Raw genomic sequence first — 26,326 nt, 5'->3', positions numbered from 1 at the left:
GTAGTATGTGGTCTTTTGTGCATGGCTTCTTGGCTTGGCATTATGTGTTCTCTGTTATCTGTGTGATCTGTGTGACAGTCATGTTAATATTTAGTGTCCTCTTATTTCCAGGTAGATTTTTACTGTCTAGATGGTCCTTCTTGTGGTGGATATTTGTTTCTACTTATTGTCATTATGCTTGATAATGTGTGTTCTGCTTCTCAACCTATTTGTGATTTAAGTTACGTTTTCCCTCCCTCCTTCCCTCCTTCCATTCCTTCCTTCTTTGATTTTCAATCAAAGTCTAACTTTGTTAGCCCTGGCTAGACCAGAATTTGCTGTGGAAACCAGACTGGCCTCAAACTCCCAGAGGTTCTCTTGCCTCTCCTTCCAGAGTTCTGGGGTTAAAGGTGTGCACCACCGCTCCAGCCTTAAATTACATAATTGATTTGTTCTTTAAAGGCGAGCACAGTTACTCCTGCATTGTAGTTCACACGACACTGGTTTGCTGAGTTTTGAAGAAATGATTTTGCGATCTAGATATAACACTGTCAGTTTTCACTCCTTTGTGCCGGAGATACGTCTCAGTGGATAGAGTGTTTGCCTTGCAAGCAAAAGTTTAAACCCCTACAACAGCTTAAATGGCTTGGTGGCACATGCCTGTAATGTGAGTCCTAGGTGGTTGAGATGGGATGATCAGAAGTTCCAAGTCATCCTTGACTATACAGCAAGTTCTAGGCCACCCTAGGCTACTTAAGTCCTTGTCTATAAAAACAAAACAAAACAAAAAACCAGCAGTTGGACTTCACATCTTGAACACTAATTAGTGCAACCTGTATAAATTTGAAGTTTATATTATTCTATCCTTAATTTCTGTCAGTTATTGAAATGTGTTAAAACTACCATCATGGTGAATTTTCTGTTATCTTTTGCCCTTTTGTTAAGCTTAACTATTTATAGTTTAGTTTTAGTTTTTACTGAAAATGGCATACCTTCTACATACACACATAAAAGAAAACAGTATGATTAATCATATTGCACCATGTATCGTTAACAACTGGGAATGTGTGGTCCAGCCTTACCTCATTGTTCTTCTATGCCTAGTGTTAAGCCTCTGCTTCCCAAATTATTTTAAAGTAAACCTTAGATATGATTATTGTTTTGTTCATTTGGTGTTTATATTTATTCATCCAGCGGTGGATTGCTATTCATGTCTGTGCCTCTGCACATATGAACATGATTTCATTCTTTCTGAACTATAAACATTATAGTATTCTTTCTTTTAGTGCATGCCTTTAAGTGGTGTATATTTTTTTGTTTAAATTAAAAAATATTTATTTCTAAGTACATTTGTGTTTATGTGTATACATGTGTGCTGGTGCCACCAAAGGCCTGAAGAAGGTGCTGGATTCTCTGGAACTCGGGTGTAAGTGACTGACTGTCAGCCACCTGGTGTGGGTGCTGGGAGCTGGACGTGGGTTCCCTGCAAGAGCAGTACTCACTCTTAACTGCTATGCTCTCTCCTCAGCCTTTTAAAAATATCTTTATTTTGTATAAAATAAAGCAGCAATCTCTCCTCCCCAATAAAAAAAAATAGAAAGGAGGGGAAGTCATGTTCACTTTTTTTTTTTTTAGAAGACCTCATTTTGTCTGCTTTGTCTTTTTTTCCCGGAGCCCTTGTGTCTGTGTCCTGATGTGAGTAGGTTCAGTATCCTTTATCTGTCTTTACACAGCGTTATTGGAAATCATTATGAAAAACGGAAGCACCGCTGGAAATAGCACACATTGCCGAAAACCTCCAGGGAGCAGCGACCAGAGCAAGCCCAGCTGCGGGAAGGAGGGCACTTCTGGTGCTGGTGAAGGCGGGAAAGTCTACACGAAAGACCAAGTAGAGGGCGTACTCAGGTAGGTGTGAATGCGCGAGTTTGCCGCTCCATGATCATTGATTGTGATCGGACCCAATCGACCTTATAATGCCTAAAAACGGTATTTAAAGCACAGTTTAATAGAAGGGAAATGAAGGAGTTACCTGGGTGTCCTGTGCTTCATATTGTGAAATCAGCCTGGAAGAAGTTAACTTCCTGGAAGCTCACACTCATTTAAATTAGCTATAAGTCACAATGAGTTTTTGAAATAATTGCTCTGAAATAATGATTTCAGCTTGGACTCTATGCACCGTTTGGACTGTAGTATGGAAAGAATGAGTTGCTTTGTTGTAATATGTAGTTGAAAATAGGAGAATTCATTTGAAGAAGGCTGAGAGTTAGGGTAGCAATGTTTTCAATTTCCTGACTAAACACGCCTTTTTCCTTTTCCTTTTCCTTTTCGGTAAGGAACCCTTGTTTACAGACACCGCAGTGCCCCTTTGCGGACTCCCGCAGCGATTCGCTCCGTTGTAGGAGCCTCCCTCTGCATACACGCCTCTCCATACACGCCTGCATGAGTCACAGTCAGCGGAGCCAAGCAGGGAGGAGCTTGGTTTTAGAAATACGGCTTTACTAACTTTTTATTTTAAAAATAAGAATGAGTTTTCTTAAAAGAAAAAAGGCTAAACTCTTAGGTACGAAATGCCTCCAAGTAGATTGTTTTGTTTCCTGTTGGAAGTTAAGGGAAGCTTGCTCTTCTGGGCAATCGAAGTTTGCAGGTAATGGATTCTGGAAATGACTAATCAAGAGTTCTCAGGGAGAGTGGATTCAACTAACCCAAGGGAAGAAGAGCTGTGATGCAGCAGAGGTGGCCTTTGTCCCTTGTCCTATGTCTCTTCCTTTTCTATCTTTTCCCTTTGTCTTCTCCAACATGTTTTATGTGACATATAGTTTGAGACTCAGAGTCTATCTAGTAAGGAGAACGACCTGTCACCCTGTCTTGAATCCAATATCGATGTTTGTATCTTCTTTCTTTCCTCTGTATGTGAATGTTGAAGCTTGGTTGTATCATTGTGTCTGAATTCACAGTGAGGGAAACAGATTCCCACTCAGGGTAAAGCTGTGGAGGAGGCCCTTTGACTGCTGGGATGGTAGCAAGGACTTCAGAGGCCTTAAGTGAAGTCGCTGACCATTTCCATAGTGCCACACTGGGCCGAGTCTGACTTTGGGAGAAGCGATAGGGAAACAGAATGCTGGAAACTCAGCCATAAACCAAGTTGTATTTTCCTGTAGGCATTACATTATATTAGGAGAACACTCTCCGTGGATCCCCCTTCTTTCTTGTTGGATTTTTTTTTTTACAGTAAAACATTCATACATGTAAAGTATGCATGTACATATGTTTATACTATATGCATGCCTGGTGCCTGTGGAGACCAGAAAACAATGTCTGATCCCCAGGATCTGGAGTCACAGAAGGTTGTGGGTACTTGGAACCGAACCTGGGTCCTCTGCAGGAGCAGCAAGTACTCAACCACTGAGACATCACTGCAGCTGCCTCCACCCCCTGGATTTTTTGATAACAAACTTAATTGTATGTGATTTTTGTGACTACTCCTCTCGCCTTGCAGAATAGAAATACCTATTCGCTTGGAAGTATCACCAAATAACAAAACTATAGTTGTAAATTTTGGACAATGATAATATTCTAGACTTGCTGTTATTTTTTAAATCTGTATTTCCTGACCTCTATGTGTGTGTAGAGGGGGGGGAGAATACATGTGTGAGCACACACACAGGAGAGGAACTTACATAAGTAAAAGCGATATATTTGTTTCAGCACTGGCCTGCGTATGCATGTGTACATGCCCCTGTGTGTGTGTACTTGCTTTTGGTTTTCTCCAGGCCAGGGGACTTGCCTCTAGTAGGTGGGAAATGGGGATGGCACATAGCAGGAGCAGCTGTGTCTTTAGAGTTGGCCAGGCGGAGCCCTGAGCAAGCTTCTGTCTGTCTCTGAGGTTGGAGGTGACGTTGTGGATGAAGTTGAAAGCTGAGGCGAGGAGGAAGAGTCTTTGCAGATGGAATGGAATGAGTGCAGATTGAGGGTCGAGCCGCGCTTAAGATCACAATTCCTGATAGACGAACTAATTTAGAAGCATTTCCTGTATTACAGATTGATTCTCTAAACCAGTATCTCTACTATATCTTAAATTCCACATAATATAAATTATATCTCTCTGACTATAAATAATGTAAATTGAATATATAAAATCCCCTTGTGGGATGTTTTATATAATTGTGAAACATTCTTTTAAGCAAATCCCTAAGTTATTTGAAATATTTCAGTCAGTCTGCTGTATGTTCGTTGCCTAGTTGCATAGTGTGTACATATTCATAGTGGACGTCTTAAATGTGGCCCCAGTGAGACAGCAGATGAGAGGCCAGAACCTGCATCTTGTCGTTTTGTGTTTTGTTTTATTTATACACAAGGGATTTTCCTCAGGAAAGTACTCTGTCTTGATACAGAAGGTGATTATGCAAACAAGTTGCTCAGTAACAGTTTGGCTCAGTGGGGAGAAGCCACGCAATGATCCTGCACCAGTTGCGTAAGTGCAAACGCACAGTAAGACTGAAGAAAACTTGTGTAACGAGCGCGAACAGGCGGCAGAGCCACTGAGCTCCGTGTCATTGAGTTGAAAAACATTTTAAAAATTGAGGAAAACAAACTTTATTGGAAGTTTTTAATGCATCATTGTGAAAGGATCATCTTGTATTTAAACATAAAAGATCATCGTGGACTCTAGCAGGCAATTATAGTTGCATCCAGCATTGCTCTTGTGCAACTCTTTCTCATTTGAATTACCAAGACTGGAGTGTCAGAGAAGCTTCTGTCTCTCCTCTCTTCCTCTGTCCTTTTGTTCTTTGTTGTTGTTGGTTTTTGGTTTGGTTTGTTTTTTTTAGACTAGGTCCTGCCTCGGAACCAAGACTAATCCCAAACTCATTCTCCTGTTCTAGCCTCTCTCTGAGTGCTGGGATTACAGTACGGGGCTATAGGGCCTGAACGTGTTAAATTTCAGTCCTTTAAATTCAAGGAAGATAAATTTCAGTGAAGAGGTACATGACCACTGCAGTTCTTATAAAAGAAAACATTTAATTGGGGCTTGCTTGCAGTTGTAGAGGGTTAGCCTTCACGGAGGCAACTATGGCGGCATGTGTCAGACATGGTGCTGCAGAGGTACCCGAGAGTTCTACATTCAGCTATGCAGGCATCAAGAACAAAACATGGGTCTGACCTGAGCATTTGAAAACCCAAAGCCCACCTACCCAGTGACACACTTCCTTCAACAAGGCCCCACCCACACCAGCAAGGCCACACCTACTCTAACAAGGCCACACCTCCTAATCTCTATCAAGATCATTATTCCCTAATGACTAAGCATTTCAATAGATGAGACTGGGGCTATTCCTATCCAAACCACCACATAGCGTTAGGAGTATATGTGGAACAGAACTGGAGGTGGATAATTGTCCTGGCTAGTTTGTATAGCCAGCTTGACACAACCATGAAGAAAGAGGCAATCTCAATGGAGGGTTTGCCCAGATAGGACTGGCCTGTGGTCATATCTGTGGGGAATTGTCTTCCTTGTTCATTGGTATGGGAGAGCCCAGTTTGAGAGTTCATTGATATGGGAGATGGCTAGTTTCATGCCATCTTGACACAAGCTACAGTTATCTAAAAGGAGAGAATCTCAATTGAGAAAATGCCTTCATAAAATCTAGCTGTAGGGCATTTACATTTTTTTTTTTTAATTAGTGATCCCTGGGGAAGGGTCAGGGAGGGCCCACCGAGCTCATTGTGGATGGAGCCATCCATGAGCTGGTGTCCTGGGTTTTCTAAGAAAGCAGGTTGAGCAAGCCATAGGAAGCAAGCCATGGTGGGCAAGCCAGGAAGCAGTCCCCCTCCGCAGCCTCTGCATTAGCTCCTGCCTTCGGGTTCCGGCCCTGTTCAGATTTCTGCCTTTACTGCGTTTGATGATGATCAGCTGTTATAGGGAACTATGAGTGAAATAAACCCTTCCCTCCCCAGCTTGCTTTTGGTTATGGTGTTTCTTCACACCAGTAGTAACCGTAGCGAACATACCAGCCCTTAGGAGGTGGTGCCACCCCTGGGCAGGCGCTGTTAGGTTGTATTAGAAAGCTTTGCTGATCAAGAATGAGCCAGAATGAATGAGCGGGTAAGCAGTGTTCCTCCGTGGTGTGTGTGTGTGTGTGTGTGTGTGTGTGTGTGTGTACGCGTGCTTCAATTCCTCCTTTGAGTACCTGTCCCGTTTTCCTCAGTAACAGATTTACGAGCAAGATGAGATAAACTGTTTCCTCCCCAGTAGCAGAAAGCAAACTACAGTGACAACACACCTAAGCTTTATCCTACCAGAGGCTCCTGGACCACCCTTGGCACATAGATAGATGCTCTGCAGCGCCGCCTCCCACCACCACACCTTGCCCCGGCACGGTTTCTAACATATCTGGGATAAAGAGTCTCTAGAGATTAGGACTTTCATTCAGACTGTTGGCTCAGTTAGTGTTTCTGTTTCTGTGATAAAGACCATGACAAAAAAAGCAGCTCAGGGAGGAGAAGGTCTATTTCACTTTACAGTTTGTAGTTTATCATCATCCAGGGAAGTCAGGACAGGAATCCGGAGGCAGGAGCTGAAGCAGAGGCCACGGAGGAATGCTTCTTACTGGCTTGCTCCTCGTGGCTTGCTTAGTCTGCTTTCTTATAGCACCCAGGACCACCAGCCCAAGGGCTGCACCATGCCCAGTGAGCTTAGTCCTCTCCATCAAGAAAATGTACCCCAGGCTTGCCCACTGGCCAATCTGGTGAGAACATTTTCTCACTTGAGGTTCCCTCTTTTAAAATGACTATAGCTTGTGTCAAGTTGACATAAAACTAGACAACACAATTGACCCTTTGTCAACTAAATGTACACATAATCACTGTTAGATCATAGCTTTTCTTATTGTCCTCAAGATGTTATTAATATCAATATCACAATATAAAATATATTCCAAACTTTAAAAGTCTCACAATCTTTAAAAAAAATTAAGTCTCAAGCTGGAGAGATGGCTCAGCAGTTAGGAACACTGACTGCTCTTCCAGAGGTCCTGGGTTCAATTCCCAGCAACCACATGGTGGCTCCCAACCATCTGTAATGGGTTCTGATGCCCTCTTCTGGTGTGTCTGAAGGTAGCAACAGTGTACTTATATACATAAATAATAATTATATACATAATTATTATATACATAAATAAATAATTTATAGACATAAATAAATAATTTTTAAAAAATCAGTCTCTTTAAAATATCCAAAGTTAGTCAGGCATAGTGGTGAATGCCTTTAATTCCAGCATTCTGGAGGCAGAGACAGGAAGAGCTCTGTTCCTATGTGGCCCCCTGTGCGGTCCCTTTGCAGCCCCCTGTGCAGCCCCTGTGTGGCCCCCTGTGCAGCCCCTGTGCGGCCCCCTGTGCGGCCCCTGTGCAGCCCCTGTGCGGCCCCCTGTGTGGCCCCTGTGTGGCCCCCTGTGCCGCGTCTGGCCCTGCTCTCATGCTCGCTCCATATGCACTGTACACTAACAAGTTCTCACAGTGTTTACTCCTCAGTGGTGACACACTTTTCAGGCCTTTCTTCCACCTCAGTTGCAGTGAGTGCACTGCCCTTCATCTGTATCCATCATGGGTTTCCCTCTCTGTGGCTATGATACACTATGGGATGGACATTCTCACGGGTGGGGGAACAGTCTGTCTACCAAAGTGAGAATGGACACTTGCATCACACCTACAGGTATTCCTTATACCATTCTAACAGAGTGACGTCATGCTCCTTATGCCATTCTGACAGGGTGATGTCATGTGCCTTATACCATTCTAACAGAGTGACGTCATGCTCCTGCTTAAAGTTTATATCCTATCATTTTTGTTCACAGCATAAACAAATGTAAGAATTACTATGAAGTCCTTGGAGTCACAAAAGATGCTGGTGATGAAGATTTGAAAAAAGCTTATAGAAAGCTTGCTTTGAAGTTTCATCCAGACAAAAACCACGCCCCTGGAGCCACGGATGCTTTCAAAAGTAAAGTAACTTATGAAGCGTCACTACAGTCTTTTCTAGAATGCCCTTTACAGTGTTTCAGAATATGAAATTCTGCTTTTCTTGGGGTGCATTTAGAAAGCAGCTTCAGAACAGTGTAAAAATCCTTTGAATCTCTAGGTCTAGCTTCCGTTACCCAGCCGAGCAGACGCAATATAGCTGCAAAAGTCGGCAAGGTGGTATTCCCAATCCTAAGTAACATCTCGGTACCATGTGTGCCTTCTACTTTGGTTTGGGGAGGTAGGTTGATTGTTTACATCACCTTCCAGCATATGACATATGGCCCAAGTCAACTAAAGTTTTACTGAGTTTTTTTCTGGAGATAGCCTAGAATGGAGATTTTCTAGATAGGCTATTCTAGGGATGTTGGTGGTGGTCTTAGATTTCTATGACATCTAGTTAGGTTTCATGACTCCAGAGCTCAAACCCAGGGCCATGAACATGTTAGGCAAGCTTCTGGCACTGAGCTGCGTCTCTAGTCCTTGAATTGATGAGCTCGGGTCTTGCTGTGTAACTCAGGCTGGCCTTGAACTTGACAGTGTTCCTGCCTCTGAGCACTGAGATCCCGAATATGCACAGCCAGGCACGGCACAGTTCTGCATTCTTTATACCCATGGTTAGTAATGTGATTTCCTTTGCTTCTTCAAGTTTGATTTCTTACCTGTTGTCTGTGTTTTCTATTTTACTTCCTAATCTTCTTTAAAGTTTTGGTGAATTTAGTAAATATTATATAAAATAGGAGGAAAAATTAGGTAAGCAATTTGATAATTTCCTATTTTGTGTGTTGTAATGAAAGCTGCACAACTGTCTTCCCTCCCTTCCAGATTTGCAGAGGCTTCCTTTAGCTCCACCTTTCCAGGGAAGCACTCTGTGGCTTCTCTTCGGCAGATAGCAATAGCAATAATTTCATGTTTTGTTACAGTTTCACTGTAACAATTAATGCGTTATCCATAGTGAGACATTTAACTTAGTGATTGTTGATTCTTGTGAATTTGATATTCATAGAGCCAGTGTTTGGTGTTTTCTGTAACGTGCTGGGGACTAAGAATAGAACAAAGGAGGTATTATGTTAAAGTGTTTCAAAAAAGAAGACTCGATTAGTTTTTCATAAAAATACCGTTAAAATTGTTAATAATCTAGCCATTGAGGAGCATGCCTGTAATCCCAGCTTTCAAGAGGCAGAGCCAGGAGGCCACAAGTTTGAGGCTAGCCTGGTCTACATAGCAAGTACTAGGCGAGCAGAGCTATGTACTATAAAATTCTTTTTTGTTTTCCCATCACAGCTAGCAGGAGAGGTGGGGAGGGGAGGGAAGATATTGTTTACAGAACAACTTTATTTGTTGAAGGAAGTTGCCAAGGAAAATACATTTGGGGATTAATAACATATTCCAATGAAAGCACTGCCAAAGTTGTTCTTATGGAAAAAGATAACTTCGTTTCCTTAAGTTAACAGTGGCACATGGAAAGAGTAGGGAACCTGGGGTGAGCAGGTGGTTCAGCAGGTAAAGGTACTTGCCACCAAGCCTGGCAACCTGAGTGTGAGGCTTGGGGCTCATGTCGTATGGTGGAAGGAGACAGCTGATTCCTACAGGTTGCACACGAGCGCACATGCACACACACACACACACTAAATAAATGAAATGAAAAGTTAAAAAAAAAAGAAATTACAGGAAACAGTGTTTTAACAGTTCAACATGAATTTAACTTAAACCTTTTCCCATTGTCTCATGAGCCTGCAGACTCTGATGGCTGGCTCCTACCCCATGATCACATAGGTGGCCCTGGTTAAACTCAGTCTGTCCCATACAAGAAAAACACAGCATAGGCTTGCTACAGGAGGGCATAAGGGAGGCTGGAGAGTGTAAGCACTCAGAATGAACTATACATGTGTGTATAAAATGAAAAGGACAGATTTAATAAAATGATAACAGATCTTGGCAGTGAGTGACCCAAGTAACGTTGGTAATAGTAATTCTTCCTGGACTGGAGGGATGGCACTGTGGTAAGAGCACACAATGCTCTTCCAGAGGACCCAGGTTGGATTACTTTAACTCCAGCCCTAGGGGACCAAACACCCCCTTATGGCCTCCACAGGCACTGCACCCATGTGCTACAACCATCCAGGCAAACTCTTCATATACATAAAAGTAAATAGTAATAAGCCAGGCTGTGGTGGTATACACCTGTCATCCTAGCACTCAGGAAGCAGAGGCAGGCAGCTCTCTGAGTTTGAGACATTCCAGGACAGCCAGGGCTACACAGAAAAACCCTTGAAAAACAAAACAAAACAGAAGGTACATAGTAGTAATTCTTCCTAATGTTAACAATGTTAGACTCAGCACCAGGCGTGCTTCTGCACACCTGTAATTCCAGCACTTGGGAGGTGAAGCAGGAAATCACGAGTTCTAAGTTTCCTTGGCTACACAGTAAGTTCAAGGCTAGTCAGAGTTATATGAGACTCTGCCTCAAAATTAATAAACACACAGGGCCTGGAGAAATGGCTTAGCAGTGAAGAGCACTAGCTGTGCTTCCAGAAGAGCCAGGTTCAAGTCCCAGAACCCACATGATGGCTTCTAAGAGGCTGTAACATCAGTCCTATGGTATCTGATGCCCTCTTCTGACTACTGGGGGCACCAGCCATGCTTAAGGTACACAGATACGTGCAGACAAAATACTTATACACATACACTAAGAGTAACTTAAAAAAAAAAACCAAAAAGAATGCTAGGCTAGTTGTTCCTGTGGTGCTGTAGCTGGGTGGTAGAATGTTTGCTTAGTGTGTACAAGGTCTCTAGTGCCATAAAACAAAAAATCCAAAGCCCTCAAAGAATGTTAAACTAGTTTCTCCCATTATGCATCAAGGTCACATGATCATTGTTGCTCTTATGAAAACACTAAGAATATAGGCGTCTACACCCAGCAGTGCTGTTGCTCTTTTGAAGCAGCAAACAACACGGATGTCCCCTACTAAGCCAGCCAGACACTCAGTGGGATCTCCCAATGATGGCTGTGAAGGCTGGGTGTCATAATTACGGTTTAATGTTCTGCTTTGTAAGGGAGATATAATACTTAGTAATCAGTATGCCAGGAGATGGTTATCTCTAGGGGAGAGGCTCACACAGTATGCAGGTGGTTATCTATAGGTCAGAATACCAATTTAATTAGTCCCAAAGGGGATCAGAATTGGGAGTTGCTTCAGGAGCCAGTTTTCACCCACTAGAAACTGGACAGAAACCCCAGCCTGTAACCCACAGATTCTCAGTGAGCAAACGTAGTTAGTCATCTTGTAGCCAGTATGGTCACACAAATAGGCAGGCTTCATTTGTCGTATGCTTCCTGAATATTTGATGTATTCTTAGCCAGTCATCTGCTTGGAGAGCCCAGCTGTTTCTTCCTAATTGGAGACAATGTATTGGTGTTTTTTCCTTTTTTTTTTTAAATTATTTATTTATTTATTTATTTATTTATTTATTTATATGTGTATCTTTGTAAGTACACGCCTGCACATGTGCTTACATGTGTGTACACAGATTTGTGGAGATCAGAGGACAGTGTGCAGCAGATTGTCTCCTTCTACCATGCATGTCCTGGGGACTGAACTGAGGTCGTCAGCTTGTGCCTTTAGCTGCTGAGCCATTTCACTGGGCCCCACTTTGGTCTTTTATATGGAAACTAAGATAAGAGTTTGATCACACTGAAACGTTATTTTATAGAAAGTGGAATCATTTGCAGGTTATTTTTCTATTCTATTTTATTTTCTTCAAGAATAGAGAAATAACCATAATGAGACTAAGGACTTAAGTTAAATGCTCCGTTCCTGGTTTTATAAGGGGAACAAGTCGTCCTAGGACAGTAAGCCAAACCTGGCTGGTTTGTCTTTCCCACAAAACTTGTTAAGTTTACCAAAGCAAGGAAATATTTATTATGCAGAGTGATTTTTACAATATACCTAAACCTGTTTTGCACATCCTTCTGGTGACATGGATTCATCTCTTGCCTCTGACATAAACACCATTACCTTGGTGTTGGGTGTAGCTCAGTGGTCCTTGCCTCTCATTCACAAGGCCTTTAGTTCATTATCCACCATCGCCATCAAACAAGCAACAAAACAAAAGCAAGCTACCAAACTAGGACATATTATCTTCAAAGACAGCGAGCGGCAGGTCGGAGATGATTTTAGTACACTGTTCATTTTCAGCATACACACAGACATCACAGAAGAGGGCTCGGGATAGCTGTGTGTTTCGTAAATAATGTGGACCACGTGCCAAGGCTTGGGCTAGGCTTGTAGTTTAATATTAACAGTGTAGACACAGGGGCATGTCTCTCAGAACAAAGATGTTAATTCTACCTTTGGGCTTTTTCTTACCTAAGTGAGGGGATTTGAGATTCCCTCATCCTCAAAGAATTTGTATCTCATAAAAAAGGGAGACATACTTCACCCAAAACACTCACCCCGCAGTGAATCCTAATATCTGCCAAAGATTTTATAGTTTTTCATTCCTATCTCTTTTTCTTTTTCTTTATTTAATGTTTATTTACATTCTTGTGAGAACAGACGGATGGTGGGCCACACCTATAACATCAGCACCTTGGTGATAGAGACAGGAGGATCCAGAGGTCTGCTGACCTGGAGATAAACAGCCATTCTCTTCTCCACTCGGGCGGCCTATTAGTTACCTTCACTCCAGCCTGACCAAATACTTGGCACACATAACTTCAGGGACGCAAGGTTTAGTTTTGGTGTGTGGTTTAAGAAGTATAAGTGTCAGTCTATCCTGAAGGGAAAGGCCATCCTTGGCAAGGCTGTGGACATGACGGTAGATAGGAAGTACAGGAGAGAGATACAGAAGGAAGCCAGGGTAAGATACAACGCCAAGCGCATGGCTCACATGGCCTACTACCGATGGCTAGACCTCACCTCCTACCTTTCAGCACCTACCAACAATGTCTTCACGCACGCGATTCCATCAGAGGTAATCATGTATTCAGTCAGAGCACTTGTAATTGTGGAAACCCATCACAGACACTGGCGGTGTTTTACCACTCATCTAGACAGTCTTCACTTAATCACATTGGCAATTTAGATTTTGCAGCACAAGGCAATGAAAGGTGACAAAGAGACCTTAGCACTTTACCACCATCCAAAAATAATGAGGTTATAGCCTCCTGGTGTCACAAAACATGTAGACTGCAGCAATGAGGCGCCCCTTCTAGCCAGGAGACAACTGTAGTCCTAACATGAGTCTGGAGACCCCATCTCTTCCCAGCACTGCTGGGGCGCTCCCCACTCCCACCTCACTTGGTAGTGTCAAAGTCTTAGGGGGAAGGAACCGGATGTCTGTTTCTGCAAGGAAGTGGTGAGGTAATATCCCCCTACTGTGTTAGAGTGGTAGGAAAGAAAGACATTAAACCATAGCATTTAAGATGACAGAGCCTTGAAACAGACAAAATAAACAAGTTGCAATTGAAAATCTCTTATCATTCCAAGAACTAGGACCCACACGGAATTGTAAAACTCATCTGTTAGACACCCACATGGAGAAGACAGAAAAGCCAGAGTTGTATAGCAAAGATGTTTCTATATCTATGATACAGCTGTCCTGAAGATCAAACACTTATGTGCCAAAAGCAAATAAGATCACCAAAGAAATACACAGTCTGAACAAAGGTGTACAATGCAGAGTAGAAAGTCATCATCCGAGGGAAAGATCTGAAATAACTGCTAATGTCTGAACGGAAGAACAGGGACCTGAGGATCTAGAAACCCCGTGCTTCCCATTCAAACAAGAGTGTCACACAGAACAGAAGCAGCAAGATCCGATACACAGCTCAGCTGCGCTCTGAGAGCAGGAAGACAGAGCTGAAAATCGCTAGAATAATTAAAGTTTGGAGACGTCTCAAACTTGATAAATAAGTAAATAACTAAATAACTAAATAGGCAAGCAAGCTTTTAGATGTGAGGCATTGGATGAGCCCCAAGCAGTTAAACCAAAAGAAATCTATAACGAGAGGCATCTCAGTCAACCTTCCGCAAATTAAAGACACACACAGTAATTAACAACATAAAAGAAAATCTTAAGGAGAGAAAGCAGATGGAGGTCCCTTATGCTCAGCTTAGTGCTCCGTGGTCCAGTCACTGTTAAGGTGAGGAGGTGTCAGAGCAGAGAGGGATGGTCAGTGACTGCCAGGATTGCAACAGATATGGCTGTCTGTTAAAACAAACAAACAAACAAACAAACTAAAAAACATCCCAAGGGACCTCTAGAAACTCTAGTAGTGACATTCCATAGTTACAAGATACAATGCCAAGGTTATCCTCTGGCTGTTACACACATACAAACACAGATACATGCACACACACACACATACATCCATACATGAGCATGCACGTGTGTGCTACACAACACCAAACACACACACACACACACACACACAGACACACAATGACATTTTTATTGAAGATGACATGACAAAAAGAAGTACATGAAAGGATTTGAGCTTCATTAGCCATTAGAGAAATGTAGATATCAGGGTGCTGTGCACCTATCATAATGGCTAACATAGAAAGCAGCAATGGCTCCCGTTCAAGTAGCTCTGGGCACAGATAATAGATTATTCATGTATTGTTGAGGAGAAGTAAAATGAGAATCATTTTGCAGAAGAGCTTTGGAAGTTGATCAAAAAAGTAATTCTGAGCTACCATACAATTGAGCAATACACTGCTGGCATTTATCCCAGAGAAACGAACATTTGCATTTATGCATAAACCTGGGTAAAGGCATGTAGCTTTATTGTGATAGCCCCAAACTAGAAAGAGCCCAGCTGTCATTCAGGGGATGAGCAGTTAAACCAGCAGTGCTGTCTCCATGCGTGGGATACTACGTAGTGATAAACATGAACGCACTCCTGACAGGTAACTAGCCAGATCAGTCTGGATACCTGTGCTCAAGGAAAGCAGCCGGTTCCAAGGGGTTTCTCTTATATGAAGTAATCCTATTTTTATATTGTGCTATTTATACAATATCGTTTTATGATTTTTATTTTTGTGCAACAGAGTCTCAATACTGTAACCCAGGCTGACTTTGAACTCAGGGCCCTGCCTCGGCTTCTTGTGTGCTGAGACTACAGACATGCACCTTCCCCACTCCGAACTTTCAGCATCCTAGACATGGTGACATTGAAGAAGTGGCCAAATAGCCCAGTAGTTGCCAGGGACTGAAGAGAGGTATGACAGGGCAGGGATTGAATGCGGTTGTAAAAGAGGACCCCTTAGGGCCAGTGAAATGATTCAGTTAGTATAAAGGTGCTTGCCGTGCAAACCCAGTAACCTGAGTTCATTCCCAGAACTCACGGAAAGGTAGTAAGTAACCTTTCCAAGTCTACCAGGTTGTAGCCATGGGCTGTGTGCCCACAACACACATCATGCACACAGAAAGTGAAGAGTTGGAGTACTAAAAAGATGGCTACAGAGTGTTCTATGCTCTACTGGTTGTCAATGTCAGTTCTCCATTTATGATTTTTTGCTATAATGAATAAGATATTATTACTATTAGATAAAAGGTATAGAGGATATTTATATTTTAAAATGCACATGAATCTATAATTACCACTAAGTAAACTATTAAAGAAAAATGAATTTAAAGGTCTTTTAAGTATAATAAATGACAGTGAGATAGAAATATGCTTTGTAAATTTTGAACACCAAAATAAAATTTGTATTAATTTTCTAGATTACAAGGAGTGGTAATCATTCCTGATTGTGCACATGCACAAAATGAGCTGATAGTTAAAGGCCAGCCTGGGCTATGTACTGAGACCCCACTACAAAAGCAAAACACAACAGCCACAACACATAAGACTTGATGCTGGACCCTTGAGCACTGCAGTGAAGCCATGGACGGTCCTTCCTCTCACATGGGGGTTTCTGTCTTAAGGAGGATGCATTGTTCAGAAATGAAATGGGAGGTAGTGTGCCCCAACGAGGGGAGATTTTAATGGAGACGTCTTGGAGCAGTACATATCAATACTACGCTGAGTATTTGACCTCAGACAACTTACTTAGCAAGTAAGTCTTGGGATCCGTACTGTCAAGTTGAAAGTATTAACGAGTGAAGTACATGGTGGAGACCCCTGTGGTCATTTTGAATAGTTTTATTTGTAAGGGTGGCCTTGAACTTTTAATCCTCCTGCCTCAGTTTCCCAGAGTGCTGGGATTATAGATATGTAACCCCTATTTATGGCATGTAGGTTGAACAGTCTTGACGAACGGCTCGATTCGGCAGCTCAGAGTGGTGAGTGGGGTTTTAGAGGCTACGATGCAGTATTGCAGTAGGATGGACAGACATCCCTCTGTTTCCAAGCGGTGGGAAGATTTGGCTGGCTAGTATAGAAAGCTATATTGAGCACTAACATGTGATGTTGCAAAACGTACATATAATATTTAAAAGAAATCGTTACTTTTTTTTTTACTGTTTTATGATTTTTTCAATTGGTTTAAAACAATATTTGAGTTGGTACTGCTGCATGCAGGGAAGTTTTGTGTAGACTAAAGTCTTTGCCTTTCAATGCTGTTACTTGTTGCTTCTTTAGAGATTGGAAATGCTTACGCCGTTTTAAGCAATCCAGAGAAACGAAAACAGTATGACCTCACAGGTAGCGAAGAGCAAGCTTGTAATCCCCAGAACAACGGCAGGTTCAATTTCCACCGAGGCTGTGAAGCTGACATAACTCCGGAAGACCTGTTCAATATCTTCTTTGGCGGCGGATTTCCTTCAGGTACTCGAGTTAACTTTTTTCCCTCAGCTTGACTTCATAAAGATTTCCGACGTTCTCATCTGGGCTGTTTTGTTTTGACACAGAGTTTCACTAAATGGAACTCTGAACATGAAACTCACTATGTGGAACACATGATACGTGGAACTCACATGTAACTCAGGCTAATCTCTAACTTAAGCAACTCTCCTGCCTCAGTCTCTAAAGTGTTGGGGTTACAGGCTTGATCGTGAGGTTCTCCATGCATTTTCTACAGGGCTGGCTTTCTCTCAAAGGAGGGAGAAGGTTATGGGCTATCACTGTTACTAAGCCTGCCTCTTTCCTAGAGAGTACTTTAATTAAAAAAGAGGTAATGAGTGCAGATACCCTGTTTTATTAAAAACTGAAGAAAAGGAATATAGACAGGAAACCCCAAAGCAATGAATTATAATTGTTACAATTAGAGGAAGCAACTGGTACCTGGTAGGGTGATTGACATTAGTTCTCTGGAGCCTCAAACGACACTATAGACTGTTAATGCCAGTGTATGTAAAGGTCTTCATTCATATCTTCGTTGAAATAGTAGACAGTCTGATTGACACATAAACCTTTTAGGTATCTTTTTTATTGTGTTGTAGTAGGAATAACCACTTGAACAAGGCTCTCAGGGAGTGCAGTTTTCCACTAAATAAGTAGATCTTACAGTGTTAGCGTAAGTAGCATAAACTCTTATTTTTACTTACTGTGTATTGCTTATATGGAAATGAATTTAAGAATGATTTCTTTAAGCTCTAAGATGTTCATGGCATTGACTTACGGTGCTCATTCAAAATGAGAATTTGACCCGATGGTGCTTTCAACATCGTTGAGAAAGTATTGTCATTGGTAGGACATTTTGCAAAGCATCCTTGAGTTGTAAAAATGAATGATCAAAACTGTAACCTGTGTTTTAACAAATTAAGACACATTGCCTCTAAGAAAAGTTACTAAACTAGCAATTTTGACTGAAAATATGTTGGGAATAGTCAGAAATCTTTCACGCAATAATTTTCTTCTTAATAGATAATTATCAGTTCTCAGTTAGTTATAACATGACATATTTTGTCAGTAATAGCCATTTCTGTTTTTTTTACCCCATTTGAAAAGAGCTTGAATGTCCACCTGTGATCCACTTTGATCATTTTACATTAGCATTTTAAAAACATTTATTGTAATGTTGTCTTTGGATTTCTAGATGAGTTTGATTCATTTAAGTACAGTAATTAGAATTTTCAGAATAAAGACCTAAAGTTTGTAGAAACAATCACCAACAATGATGGTCCTCGATGGATGTAGCATTATTGAGGAACTCTCTTCCACATTTTCACAAAAGAATTTAGAAAGCTGGGTCTGGCAGCCTATGTCTGCTTTGGAAGGTGGAAGCAAGAAGAGCACACAGTAAACATTCATTGTTGAAAACAAACATCTGTCATTTTAGTAACTTCTATAAAGGGTGGGCATAGTGGTGGGTGCTTTGAATCACAACAAGGAGAGCAGATAAACAGTGAAAGCAATTTTTCCCACTCACGGTTGCTTCCTAACGTCACCCTGTGTTTGATTTCCTAGGTAGCGTACATTCATTTTCAAATGGCCGGGCAGCGTACAGCCATCAACATCAGCACCGACACAGTGGGCATGAAAGAGAAGAAGAAAGAGGAGATGTATGTTTGCAATGTGATTATAAATCTCAAAACGACAAATTCCAGTTCAGGAAAGCAATTAGAATTGACTAAAAATAGGGCAGGTTGTTTTAGAAAATAATGACTTTTCTCTTAGCAAGTGTTCAAAAGAGACTCAGAAATCCTGTGAGAGAAGTGTAGGCACAGGAGTGGAGGTCAGCTTACGGGTGATGGCAGCGTTGTCTCCTTCCAGTTTGGTATTGCATAATTCGGACAAAGGTAAATCTATATTTTGCATGTTCTGAAGGTGACTTCTTTTTATTGATCCTAAAAGATTTGGACACGATGCTGAAAAACTTCAGTTAGAAGTCTGTCTGCCTTTGCTTGGTTCTAAGGCAGGTATACTTGATTGCTTGTATTGATTAAGCTCTTTGTGTAGAAAGCTGGATGGAAAGGACACTAGACTAGACATGAAGAGGCCTGAGGCCAGCTCCGCCACATGTCCAGTCCCCTCACACACTCAGTTATCTCTGTGTGTGTGACAGGAGGGGGCTTCCTTATCTCTAAAATGGAGTCAGATGGTATCAACCTTTTCAAGCCCCGAGGAGTTTGTACTTTAGGGATAGTAGCAGGAGGTGGGGTTTATCCAGCAGGTACTATCAGGGTATGTGGTGACCAGTGGATTGTGACAGTCTGACGGTCTGACACAGTCTGCTGCTCTCTGGTCTCTTGGCAGGGAGGCTTCTCTGTGTTCATTCAGCTCATGCCCATCATCGTGTTGATCCTTGTGTCCTTGTTAAGCCAGCTGATGGTCTCGAATCCTCCGTATTCCTTATACCCCAGATCGTAAGTAGCTAAGCAAAGTTTTACAGAATTTCACTATTGCTGATTCTTTTCCTTCCCTTGAAGGGTCCTTTGATGCTTTTAAGTGCCTACTCTTTTACAAGAAAATCTCTAATTTAAAAAATAGTTAACATAAATGATACATTTCTATCATTCTCGGTGGTGTACACGTCTGTCCCACTGTGGGTAAGTGGGACAGAAGTACCATGTTTGGATTTGAATTTAATGTAGAAGTTGAAACACTGACATGAAGGACTAGAAGGGAGAGGAAAAACAATCGGTCTTATACAGGTGTCATTATGTAGGAGGAGCTAAGGTGGGAGGAGTTAGGAGAGGAAGAGGTAGAGTAAGAAGGAGAGGAGAAAAAGGAAGAGGAGGAGCTAGGAGACAAGAGAGGAGAACGAGAGACAGAGAGGAGATGGAGGTGGATGTTCACGTGTCTGTAGCAGTCAAAGGTAGTTGGTATATCTAGGTTGGGTATTGGGTTACACTTCTGATTGTATGGGTATCATGTTACTGATCAATACCAAGTATATAAGCCTTTGATTAATCTTTAAGCATTAGAGTCTCATCTTTCTACTGGGCTCACATGGATGGTGGGATGGGATGGGCAATGTCCAGCCTTGCAGAGACAGCGTGGGAGATTGAGCCATCTCCCACACTGACATCTCGTGGGTGGCAGGGCTGGTGTTTCTAGTTGGCCATTTCTAGCTGCAGCATGCATGTGGCCTCTGGCCGAGAAACATGGCGGCTGGGCTAGGCAGAGCCGATGCAGCTTAGATAGTCGGATTAACAAGTGGCCGATTTTAAATACTTCCTACAACATCATTAAGTGGGAAATGATTTAAGTGAATAGGAGATAAAGGAAGCTTAACTAAAAAAAATCTGCGTACTCTGTACAAAATTGTTTGGTTTCTGAGAATGTAACTAGTACTTATGTTAACTAATACTGACATTAGGTAATACTGACATTAACTTTAAATTACTTTTAGTTTTGCTCCTTGATTTGCATAGTAGGATATAATCTTAATTTAAAAAAGAATAATCATCCATCTCTTTTGCAGTGGCTCAGGACAAACTATTAAAATGCAGACAGAAAACTTGGGTGTTGTTTATTACGTCAGTAAGGACTTTAAAAGCGAATATAAAGGAACACTATTACAAAAGGTAGAGAAGAGCGTGGAAGAGGATTACGTGACTAACATTCGGAATAACTGCTGGAAAGAAAGACAGCAGAGTAAGTCCATCATGTGTTTTTGCTATCTTGGAAAACCTTTAGAGTCTTTGGAATTATCAAGGTGGATTTCCTTACCTAAGGAGTGCTCTGAAATCACTTGGTTTATAATTGGGATTCAGTACATGACTAAGTACAGTCTGAGGCCTTTCTCATCCATGTTTTCAGTCAGCTGTTAATCAAAACTGTGCAGAAAAAGACTGTGCATCTGTTCCGAATGTGTGCTCTCTGATCCTTCCACTATAACAACCGGCTGCATGACACCGCCACCTTAGACAATGTTTGTAAGCTGGAGGGAATATGCACCGGTATAGGTTGTATGCAAACACAGATGTCTGTGTAAGAGACTTAAACATCCTTCTGTCCTAGTGTCTGGAGATCGTGTAAGCAATCTAACATGTCTATTGAGGGTTGAGTGTCATGATTTTTATACATGTGGCAAACTATAGTAATTGGCAGTGTAAGAATTTACTAACTGGTTCTTGTCTTAGAGTGTTTAATAAACACTTTGTTGAGTAGATTGCCTTACATGATGCTACCTCCAGTCTCACACTACCCAGAAGTCCACGTTACTTCTCTATAAACTCGGTACCTTATCATCACAGCGTAAGGCTAAGTAAGCATTTAACATAGTGGCTTGGACATGCGAGTGTGTTGATGGACCCAGTGCCGTGCAGATCTTGCAGATCACAGCTACCGTAGGTTCATGAGAGCAGCAATGACGTCTTGCCTGGTGGATATCACCCCACAACCCTCCAGCCCATCCAGCTCTTCCTCCTGTCCGGGTTCCCTGAGCTTTGGTGGGATGATAGCGATGTCCCGTTTAGGGCCACACCTTCTGCAGTCATTTGTGCTCGTTATTCTGACAATTTATTAGTCTCTAGTCATCGCCACCCATTGCAAAGAGAAACTCTCTTTTCAAAGATGACGGCATGTCAATTATGGGATGTAAACAAGCATTTAAAGATAACTTCATTGTGTCCATTTAGCAGGACATCAGAGTAGCATATCTAATCAGGCCTGTGACCTTTTAGCCATAGGTTTTTGTCCAGGTTTACAGTACCAGATGTGAATTCTTTCCTGTCGAGTGGACCACAACTCTGCCCAGAAAGTAGTTATTTACCCCCATAGCAGCTATAGCATTTATTGTATGGTGGACACATCCTATCTAAAAGATTAGTACACTGGGCCCCAGCGTCCACAGCTGAATTACACCGTTCATAGTAATTCTTTGTCAGCCTGAATAGCTCCTTTTGACACCATGGAAGCTAACTGGGAAGAGCAGGCTTCTAGCTCAATTCTAGTCTGATTTTTCTGTGGCCAAGCATGTAATACGTTTAGCCGGAAGGTCTTGTCATCCAGTTCTATCAGGCAGAGTTACGGTTATTTATACCAGTTGTATGAGTGGAGGTATTTGCACTTTTCTGTGGGGATGCACATATATCCCAAATTTTTGCCATGTGTAAAAGCACACCCAATCCTAGCACTTGGGGTGCTGATGCAGAAGGACCATAAGTTTGAGGCCAGCTTGGGCTATTTAATGAAGTCCATTCTCAGGAAGAACAAGGTAGAGGAAGAGAGGGAGGAGGAACATGTTTTTATTTGTGTTCTTTTTTTTTTTTTTTCTTTTTTTTTGGTTTTTCGAGACAGGGTTTCTCTGTGTAGCCCTGGCTGTCCTGGAACTCACGCTGTAGACCAGGCTGGCCTCGAACTCAGAAATCTGCCTGCCTCTGCCTCCCAAGTGCTGGGATTAAAGGTGTGCGCCACCACCGCCCGGCTTATTTGTGTTCTTAACTATTGGAATTATCACAAAAACACCACAAACACTGTTTCTGGCAGCCGTGATTCTCATGCTTAGAAAATCCCCAGAGGGGATTCCAGAGGAGTCCCTTAAACCACTTGGCTCAGGGGTGAAGGGGAAGGGCTCTGGGAGGAAGTAGCAGGGCTGTAGCCTTATTTACTTTTTGTGTTGATTCTGTGTGCTAAGTTCAAAGTAAAGTTATATAAAGAAAAAGCCCAACGGGTGTGGTAGTGCACACCTTTAATCATAGCACTCAGAGGAAAAGGCAGGAGGATCTTTGAGTTCAAGGCCAGCCTGGTCTACTTAGTTTCAGGACTATGTAGAAACCCTGTCCCAAAGAAAAATTCTTTTAAATAAAAGAAAAAGTCCAAGTGAAATAGTTTTTAGGAATCTTACTTGATTCTTCCTTTCTTTCTTTTTTCAAAGTCAGTTAAGAGAATTATGTATGTGTGTGTGTGTGTGTATACATATGAACGTCTCTAAAGCATTATTTAAACTTAAGCAACTAAAGCAATGTAAATTATTATTAACTAGCAAACGTTTGGCATACAGAAACAGATATGCAGTATGCAGCAAAAGTGTACCGTGATGAAAGGCTGCGGAGGAAGGCAGACGCCCTGAGCATGGACAACTGCAAAGAGCTGGAACGGCTGACCAGTCTCTACAAGGGGGGATAATCCGGGAGTCCCGCCTGCTCCTTTTCGTGTACTCTGTCTTTTCTGTAAATGTCATGTCGCCATGAAGCCGAAGAAGATTTGATTAAAGACTAAGCTGAGTAGTTGCTTCCTGACATCTCGGACTGTTAATGATCTACTGGCTCATTTCAATAGTAAGAACTGAGAACTAAGTATTTTAGTATGCTTCTGCAATTACTTTAACTTTAAAATCTTATATGATTCCTTACGAAGTCTGGAGAGGATTATCACACCTGTAGCAATTGCCAGTTTTGTGATTCTCCATTATTCCTTTGCCATGTAAATATTTTTAGGATGATTTTTGTATACATATGAGCGCTTGCCTTTTATTTAAATGATGTTAGTGTTTAGCTCCATGAGACACTTCCTTCAGGCTGACAGAATGAACACAGTCACATTTCCCATTAGGTGTTTGGGTGTGTGCAGTTTAAACTGAGAAAATTTTTCAAAAAAAAAAACTTTATGTACAATCTTATATGAGTGTAGAAGGAATTGACATTTTTAATATTGTTCTTATATTCCAGAATACGTAATGACGTAAGTGAACTGGTGTTGACTTATCAGTATGCTCTTTAGTTTTATGAATTGCTAAGCCATACGTAGGAATGAAATGCTATAAGATAGATTTTAACAAAAATACGATGATAAATATTACGCTGAGCGAGTTTTCAATGGTAAGTTGCAGTTATGCCATTCACAATTCCAGTAATTAAAAGTTAGCCCCAAATGTTCATTTATCTGTCTTTCAAGGCTACTGAAGCTTATGAAACAAAAGATGAACTTTGTTCCTGTGGAAATTCAGTTTCATGGAGATAACTGAAGCAAGACCCCCAAAGCAAATGGATTCTTCTACAAATAAGTAATAACAAAATGACCACTAACACCCAGCTTTGTGCCTTTCCGACTGCGGCTGGCTTACTTGACAGCATGGTGTGTTGGGTCACAGTAGCCCTATGCAGAGATAGAGCAGTACCTAGTGCAGTGATTGACAGCAAGCATAGAGCAGTGATTGATGGCAAGCAGCTAGAGCAGTGATTGGCAGCAAGCCATCAGAGCATGCTGCACTCCACCACCCAGGCCACTCATCAGGTCTTTAGAATAAGTTCCTTGTAACAAAATCTGTAAAGTGGGGAAATACAGCTGAGACTTGAGGCTTTGCTGCTTATTGAGTTTGGCGTGACTTCTGGTCTTGTATGTTTAATGGTAGTAATGGCTTAAGGGTTCTGCTTCATACAGTTAAAGGATTACAAACATGTTTTTGGTGGTTTTTTTTGTCATATATCCTGCCCCCAATCCCTCGCTCAAGAACAAGAATGTTAGGCAGAGTGGCTTTGTGCTTTTGTGTAAGGATTTCTCCCTAAATATTATTGATTTATGTCATTCATTGAACTCAAGCAGTCTCTTGTATTCTGTCCTCAGGTCCTTCAGTAAAAATACCTGATTATTAGTAGGTTGAATTACACACAGCGTCCTCAGAGTCTGGAGAAGCCAACCACCCTTCTAGACATGACCGTTAAAACTAGGAGTGCTACAAAAACGTAAATGTCCATTTTAAGTTTTCATATAATACATCATGCGAAACTATTAAAAATGCTATATAGCTACTCATCTTTAGTAAAAACCTTTCCCTCACAATTTACATATATTCCTTACTCCCTACGGTAGAATCTTGAGAGGACTAACTTCAAAGGACCACATTCCACAGCAGCTGTTTCCTTCTCTACTATGTGTCTGTTGACTGTGGCTGCCTCTTGCTCAGGTTCTGCTGCATGCTCTCACGAAGGCAGAGGGCTCAATGTAGGAATCACTGCTCTTTGGTTAGAATAAACCTGCAGCTGAGTTTTGCATTAGTGTCACGCTCACAGGTCCAGGGCACTCATGGCCTTGTTCTCAGAGCCTTCCGATCTGTTGTGCATCCTTCAGCAAACTTTCTGTCTCACCGCTAGCCAGAAGTAGTGCTGTTTAGTCTGTGCGAGTGGTTTTTCTAAGGTTGCGTGCCCCTGAACACAGCTCTTTGTGGTTTTCAGTTCTTTCGTTAGACTCTCCTTCCTCAGCTGTCATTTCACTGTCCACTTTGCAGGTTTCTGAATTCCATCGAGCCATTATTATTTTTTAAATTTGTTTGTATCTTCATCCCCTGCTGATCTTGTTCTCTACAAGATGATGGGCTTGGAGCTTCTCCTCGTATCCTCTGGTCCTCAGGAGACTGCTTCTATGGTGGTTTTAGTGGATGCTCATGGTATCTGTGTTGTTGTTGTTTAGTTTTGTTTTATTAATTTTGAGTCAGGGTCTCACTATGTAGTTCTAGCTGGCTCAAACTCTCAATGGAGATGTGCCTGGCCTGGATCTCTCAGAGATTGGTCTGCCCCCCCACCTCCCACCCCCGCTGGGTTTAATAGCACGTGCTCCCACACCTAGTAATAATGCTTTCTTTCAGAGGAACACCTAGTTTTCTATTTGCCATTCAGATCATTGATCTCGTGTTTAACATGTCCATTGAAATATCCACTTCAAATTCTCTAGTTTTTAAGGCTCTGTGGCAACAAAATTCTTACGTTTTTTTGTTCACCTATGTCCTTTGCTCTTCTTTGAAGTGCTCCCTAAGTCCAGTGCACTTCTTTTAGGTCTTGGTTTTTCTACTGGAGATGTAAAGAATGATGCTTTGCATACACGGCTTCAACTCAGCAACTTTCCATAGTTTCCTTTTCATATGCAGCCAGAGTTGCCGGGATCCTCCTCTTGTTCTTTTAGCATCGCCTTTAATGCAGAACATTCAGCCTCAAGATTTTGTGATTCAGTTGCTCGGCCATTCCTGCGATACTCGCAACTGTTTGAAATGGTTTTATTTAATTTATTCTTATGTTTGTGCTGTGTGTGTGTGTGTGTGTGTATGTGTGTGTGTGTGTGTGTGTGTGTGTGTGTGTGTGAGAGAGAGAGAGAGAGAGAGAGAGAGAGAGAGAGAGAGAGAGAGAGAGCACATGTGCCAAGAGGCACATGTAGAGGTCAGAGAACACCTTGCAGGGGTTGGTTCTCTTTTTATACCTTGTTCAATTCTGTGGATTGAACTTAGGTTGTCAGACTTCTGCAGGAAGTATTTTACCACTGAGCCATCTCACCAGCCTGCAGATTGTTGTATAGCTTTTAACTTCAGACAGACTTCAGCTAGTCACTATAGAGGTATAGCTCTTTCTCCCTGGTAACTCTGTGTAATTTTTTCATTTTTATCTCTTCTTTTTTTTAAAAAAAAATGTGTTTTATTAGCACACATTAATTATATAGGACAGTGGGTCTGTCTCATTATGACATTTTCATACACACATAGGATGCATTTCATCGTCTTCACCCCTGTGA

At 41.8% G+C, this 26,326-nt stretch overlaps 1 protein-coding gene across 1 annotated transcript; it reads left to right on the top strand.

Annotated features, from left to right (window-relative positions):
* Positions 1-1,718: 1,718 nt before the first annotated feature.
* On the top strand, positions 1,719-24,228 carry Dnajb14 (DnaJ heat shock protein family (Hsp40) member B14). Its single transcript, XM_028760417.1, has 7 exons — positions 1,719-1,884; positions 7,827-7,972; positions 16,583-16,768; positions 18,350-18,444; positions 19,139-19,248; positions 20,310-20,482; positions 22,833-24,228. The coding sequence occupies exons 1-7, from the start codon at positions 1,730-1,732 to the stop codon at positions 22,955-22,957; spliced, it is 990 nt and encodes a 329-aa protein (XP_028616250.1). The 5' UTR covers positions 1,719-1,729; the 3' UTR covers positions 22,958-24,228.
* The last annotated feature ends 2,098 nt before the right edge of the window (positions 24,229-26,326 follow it).

The sequence above is a fragment of the Grammomys surdaster genome, unplaced genomic scaffold (assembly GCF_004785775.1).
Source record: "Grammomys surdaster isolate TR1022 unplaced genomic scaffold, NIH_TR_1.0 126531, whole genome shotgun sequence".
NCBI lineage: Eukaryota > Metazoa > Chordata > Mammalia > Rodentia > Muridae > Grammomys > Grammomys surdaster.
The sequence above is the reverse complement of the archived record's forward strand: the minus strand, read 5'-3'. Positions and strand labels throughout refer to the sequence as shown.